The sequence below is a fragment of the Amia ocellicauda genome, chromosome 19 (genome assembly GCF_036373705.1).
Source record: "Amia ocellicauda isolate fAmiCal2 chromosome 19, fAmiCal2.hap1, whole genome shotgun sequence".
NCBI lineage: Eukaryota > Metazoa > Chordata > Actinopteri > Amiiformes > Amiidae > Amia > Amia ocellicauda.
In genome coordinates this window covers 26,879,548-26,885,978 of record NC_089868.1, presented here as the reverse complement: position 1 = coordinate 26,885,978, position 6,431 = coordinate 26,879,548, and the positions used below count along the sequence as shown (strand labels likewise).

At 47.0% G+C, this 6,431-nt stretch overlaps 1 protein-coding gene across 1 annotated transcript in view; it reads left to right on the top strand.

Moving 5' to 3' along the window:
* The first annotated feature begins 927 nt into the window (after positions 1-927).
* Positions 928-6,431, top strand: part of trabd2b (TraB domain containing 2B) — a 51,530-nt gene continuing 46,026 nt past the window's right edge. The window contains exons 1-2 of the mRNA XM_066692346.1: positions 928-1,441; positions 4,735-5,295. Coding sequence (XP_066548443.1) covers positions 1,337-1,441; positions 4,735-5,295 — 666 coding nt within the window. The 5' untranslated portion in view covers positions 928-1,336. The remainder of the gene's footprint in view (positions 1,442-4,734; positions 5,296-6,431) is intronic.

Sequence of the window (6,431 nt, the reverse complement as noted above, 5' to 3'; positions counted from 1 at the left end):
GAGGGGGAGAGAGAGAGAAACAGCAGAACACAGAAGAGTACACAAGTGCCCACGTTGTGTGGAGTAAAGTCCCCCTTCAAAGGACCGTCTGCTTCCTCTGGTTCAGTGACATCATGCAGTAACAAAGTAACAATGCAGAACTAAACAAATACATACAACAGCAAATGAAAAACAAAAGAGCACAACAACACAGACGAGCTATTTCTCTGAGCACATGCCCTTTGAACAGGGCCGCTGTGGGCCAGATTTCTCCATGTCGGTAAAGGAGTCAGGCCAGTGTGTGTAGAACTCAGAGCTGGTGTAACTTACTCACAGCTTATCTACTCACACAATACACCTCTATGGCCCAGTTCTGTCTGGGCTCGGGTGACCCCTGTGGTTCGGTCACTTTCAACGTCTCTTGTCCACATCAAGGAGACGGGGAAGCAGCTCAGCCAGGCCATTGTTCCCGCGCTCTGTGGACAGAGCTCCCACCACATCACAGCCCATGAAAGAAACTATTCAACTCCTCTTTGGACTGGCAGGCAAGAGCCCAGACTGGGCTGTGGATGGGTGTGATAGTAAACTGTTAAACTACATCTGGGAGTTAGAAGTTAGAGTAAACCAAATAAGCAGCACTCAATAATGCTGTTTCTCATGGTGGTAGAAGTGACATTTAACTGTGTCTTATTCTTATGCTGTGCTTGTATGAAGGAGAGTGACGCTTGTTTCATCTGTTTGGATGAGTCGCGCATATGCTTGTGATAACTTCAGCTTCTGTCCCAACTCAGAAATACTTCAGCACGCAAGACGTGTCGCCCTCTTGTGGCCGAGGGGTCTGGCGTGAGCAGCTTTCCTCCTGCAACTTTCAACTGGATTTTGTGAAGTTTGGGACTCTGACAGGCTGTCAAGCGAGATCCGTCCCCGCCTCCCGCGCTGCTCATATCCACACTCTCCACAGGACCCCCTCTCCAGCACAACCTCCCCAAGGAATCACCCCGCACTGCCTCTCTCTCTCCCTCTGCCTCTGCATCTTTAAAAAAAAGAAAGGGGGAAAAAGGAGAGAAACGTCTCCACCTCTTCCTTCGGTAAACAGTGCAGCTCAGCTCTCAGTGCGCTTCCCTCGCCCGGATTGGGACAACCGAGCCGAGCGCAGGAGCATGGCAGAGGTCCCGAGTGGCTGGTGCGCTTGTGCCGGGGCGCCCTAACCCCAGACCCGCAGGCGGAGGCAGCGTGGACCTTGACCGCTGTTTGTTTACAACAGTTTTTAATTCACTTGCTATTTCTTCTGGAAGAGAGAGATACGGACAGAGCAGACGGACAGCCGCACTCACACAGACGGGGCCGAGGAGCGGAGATGCGTGTCCAGCCCGGGCTGACCTGGGCGCTCCTGGGCGCTCTCCTGCACGGGGCGCTGGGCAGAGCAGGGAGCCGGACCGGGCAGTGCCAGCCCCCGGAGTCGGTGAGTTACCTGCCGTCGGCACGGATGCCCACTGCCACTGCACAATACAGAATGGTTGGGGAAGGGTTCCCTGGGAGGGGTGTCCTCGCCCCCAGCTCGTGTCTGGGGCAGTTTGTCTGTAGTGGCATGTGTGTATGAGAGCATTGACACCAGAGTGCATTGACATCGGACTGCATTGACACTGCCATCCAGCACCCTCCATTGGTATTATGAGTAATAGTAGTACTATGGTGATGATTATAGTTAATTATCGGTATTAATACGTTTTAAATATGAAATCCCGTTTATTTCCCCCTGTGATACAAAGCCATAAAGTTAAGGATTCGTTCTGTGCATCTGGACTTTTCAAGGCCGGGGGCTGAACGTCTCAACTGTACAACTTAATAATAATAATAATAATAATAATAATAATAATAATAATAATAATAATAATAATAATAATAATAAACATGTAATATAAGACGAGTCTATTGGGCACATGATGGTCGTACATTGCAATCGTTCGATCCAATGCGCATTTATTATAATATGAAATATTATGAATATTATGAATATTATGAATATTATATATGAAATATGTTGCATGTAATAAAATACAATAAAAGCAGAGTATATGATAAAACAAACTATGATAAACATTTAGTGATCCTGTAGGCTCCTACTATATATATATATATATATATATATATATATATATATATATATATATATATATATATATATATATGCTTATATTACAACGTTTTAAATACGACTTCTCATCGCATCTGTGCAGCTCTGCCCGGTTCACTTGCTCTCCTCTTGGCTCACAATGCGCAACATCATGAATGTGTTTAAAAACGATTATTCTCGCCAAATTCATACGTGTTGTTGCGTTTTAAAAAGTTCCTTCAAAGCTCTGTTGGTGAGATGAGGTTAGTGTTGCATTATTGGCCAAGTGTGACAGATTCAGACGCGTTTATTCCAGGCGACTCTTCGTCCGCACATTTCCTTTCTGATTTGTCTTGTATTTATACATTAAAGTGGTTGTTATTTAAAATTAAAACTATGTCCACTGTATTATTATTAAAGTTTTAGAAATGGGGACGGCTTCCTTCAAAGCGAAACATTGCGCAAACTCCAAAACATCAGATGTACAGATGTCCCTCTCGTCCCTGTGAAGAAGCAGGGAAACGCGTCCCTTCCTCCGGGCTGCGTTTCTCCCGCAGTGGCGGCTGTTCCTGTGCTGCTACAGCCATGAGTCCGACCTGTGTGCACTGGCGTGTGTCATACAGAGGTTTCGTTACTTGCATATCTGACTCTACATACTGAAGCTGATCTAAATATCGGTACAGACTGAAGCGGATTTCTGTGCCCCGTGTCTGTGATCACAGGCCGGCAAACAGCTCGAATATTATATAATACACTGCGAATATATTATTATTATTATTATTATGATTATTATGATTATTATGATTATTATTATTATTATTATTATTATTATTATTATTATTATTCACTGATCCACCGACTTGTCTCCGGGTGTTTCTGGTTATAACTGGTATACAGCCTGTATGCACATGATCGGATTTTCTCCTGAACTTGCAGGAACATGACCTTACAGTGTTATCTTTAAACATGCATTATTATTATTATTATTATTATTATTATTATTATTATTATTATTATTATTGATAATAATAATAATACATAATAATAATATTAGTATTTAATGATTACATTATTTAAAGTACAAGTCTCTCGCATATCATGACCTTTTCAACTAGTTAAAAACACTTCTCACCACTTTTATCCCATTTTCGTAATTGATTTTTGTCGCTTTGGCAACAAATACATTAAACAACTAACACACACAGAGTCCATATTTTTAAATGTTGCCTACTTAATAATGTTACCTACACATTACCAGCTATCTTAAGTTTGTTTTATTTATCTCTATATATTTATACTGTATAATTTCGTGTACCCACTTAGTATCTGGTATTATTTAAAACTTTTTAGTTTCATGAGTTTAAGATGCTCTTCCTCATAAGGGAGATTTCTGTGGACTGAAGGGAGAAATCCGCGTTTTCACGTCTGTCCTCCGTTATCGGCTCGCCTGCTAAAGCAGTATTGCGTTTCACGGGCTGAGGACGAACTCGCAGTTTTTAAAAACAATTCTCGCCGTCCATGTTTAACAAAGTAGACTGATTGAAGTAGATGAGTTTAGATGATGTCGATTTTCTCCGTCGCAGTCCCAACACTGGTTGTCTTTTGTTTTTGTATTACATTTTCTCTGTATAAAAGATACTTCCATTGCACAGCAGTTTTAACCATTTCCGGTTTTATGAGCTGCGTAATTTGGTAAAGCTATATATATATATATATATATATATATATATATATATATATATAGTAGATATCATTGTTGGCCTACTCTGTCCCTGCAGAGAGCCCCAGTCCCACAGGTGTAGGACCAATTACCGAATGCTTCTGACACAATGGTAATTGCGACCAATTAAGCCCAGTAAATAAAGAAGCCACTGGCTGTAAAGGAAGGGGGGGCAGCCCTGCTATAGTCGGCATGTTGAACAATATATGAGAATATATACTGAGCTATATTTTATATCTTAAATATTGTTAAATCAGCTTTTAAAACCAGCAGCGTCTCCCAGTGCTTCAATGGCACGTTCCCCCTCCTTCCATGTGCACCCCTCCTTGGCTTCGCCTTTCATGCGCGTGGGACTCGTGTGTTTGTTGATCTTCCTGTTTACACTGTTGTGATTGCTGATTACACAATAAACTGCTCCCTGAAGTGCACCTCTGAACCGAATGCCACGCAGGGCTGCTGAGAAAGGAGGGGGCCATGCCCATGTCGACCACTGTGCCCCGGGGATGGCAGCTGCCATTGGCCCCCAGGCACCGCTGGCCCGATCATGCGTTTGTGGTTTCTTTTCAGCGGGCATTTACGGGGGAATGTGGGTCTGATAAATGCAGATGAAACCACAAACAACATGCAGACATGTGCAGAAACCAAAGAGAGGAACAACAACCCGTGTCTAACAATCAGGGCAAAGAGAGGAATACCAATGAAGCGAGCAAGACGCGTGCCAGGCAACCCTGTGCCTCTCACCGCAGCACTGTGCACAGGGCTTCTGCCCAGATACTGCACAGTGACACATGAACACACATGGCCTAGAGGTCAGGAGTCAGTGAGTTCCCAGATCTGTCCCTCAACTTGAGGCCTCTCTTCCATCCTGTCCACCTCTCTTTCCCTCACCTCTCTCTCTCTCTCTCTCCTTCTCTCTCACCAGCAACACGACATGAACTCGTTCCTCTGGACCATCAAGAGGGAGCCCCCATCCTACCTGTTTGGGACGATCCACGTGCCATACACCCGCGTCTGGGACTTCATCCCGGAGAACTCCAAGCGCGCCTTCCAGCAAAGCGCCAACGTCTTCTTCGAGCTGGACCTGACCGACCCCTACACCATCTCGGCGCTCACCAGCTGCCAGCTGCTGCCGCACGGCGAGAACCTGCAGTCGCTGCTGCCCCGAGACCTGTACCGCCGGCTCAAGCGCCACCTGGACTACGTCAAGCACATGATGCCGCACTGGATGACGCCGGACCAGCGCGGCAAGGGCCTGTATGCCGACTACCTGTTCAACGCCATCGCGGGCAACTGGGAGCGCAAGCGGCCCGTGTGGGTGATGCTGATGGTGAACTCGCTGACGGAGACGGACGTGCGCTCACGGGGGGTGCCCGTGCTGGACCTGTACCTGGCACAGGAGGCCGAGCGGCTGCGCAAGAGGACGGGCGCCGTGGAGCGCGTGGAGGAGCAGTGCCACCCCCTCAACGGCCTCAACTTCTCCCAGGTAGGGCTAGGGCGGGGACAGGTGAGGGGCGGGGGGGTTAGACGGAAAACAGAAGACCGGGTAATGGCTCTTGTGACTTTTCTTAATGCCCAGCGGCCTAAGAAAAGTGGCTCAAGGAGGGTTAAATCACAAATTATAACGAGTCACCATCCTGATTCAGATCTTAATGAATGCGTGTGTTTTATTCTCTGTGGTTCTCAGACCTGGGACGGTCCGCCGGCAGGCTGGTCGTTCCTGCGGTGGCCTAAGGGTTACTGCCGGGGTTTAAACAGGTGGTTTTGATGGGGAGGCCCCTCCAGAGCCGGGGAAAGAGCTGGGCTGGCGCTTATAAAGACATCATTCACACCAGGGCGAGGGGAGGGCGCTGGCACGGGGAGGTGATGACGGACAGCGGTATTTACCCAACAGAGACATTTATACAGACATAACAGGAAGAGAGGGAGGTGGTGCGGGACAGGGAGGGTGGCGTTTGCCCTGGAAGAGGGGGATTAGAAATGAAAGAACTGGGGGGGGGATTTCACACCGACCTTTGCGAGGGAAAGAGCAATACAGCGCAGACCGAACACATCGATCGATACGCATCCGATACGGCCACCACTGGTATCGAGAGAAAGTGAAGAACCCATGCCCCTCTCCCTCTCTCTCCCTCTCGGCCCCGTGCGTTCAGGCTGGGCTGGGCAGGGGGCTCCACTGAGCCGAGTGGCCACATGACACTGCTCTCTCCCTGGTATTTCACACCGCCCGTTCCTGCACAGTAACCTGAGATTCGGCGGTGGCCAAAATAACCAGATTACTAGCTGGCAAAAATATGAAGACTCCTCCTTTTTTCTTTTTTTTTGGGGGGTGTATGGGGGAGATGGGAACCGCCCCCCCATGCTCTCATGTTCAACTGTATTTGACCCCCACAGGAAGTCTGTTTTTACACGCTCTGTGCCGAGGTAAATTCCTCTTCTCTTTGTCTGACAGCATCAAACCGAGCTCATCCAACCGGCAGCTAATTATCCCATGAAATCAAGACAGAAAAAAGCCATAAATAAACACATACATAGTTTAATTTCATTGATTTTCAGCTTGAAGGTATTTAGGGAACGGGGCCAACATGTTTACATCGGCAGCAAAAAGCTTAGAAAATCAGC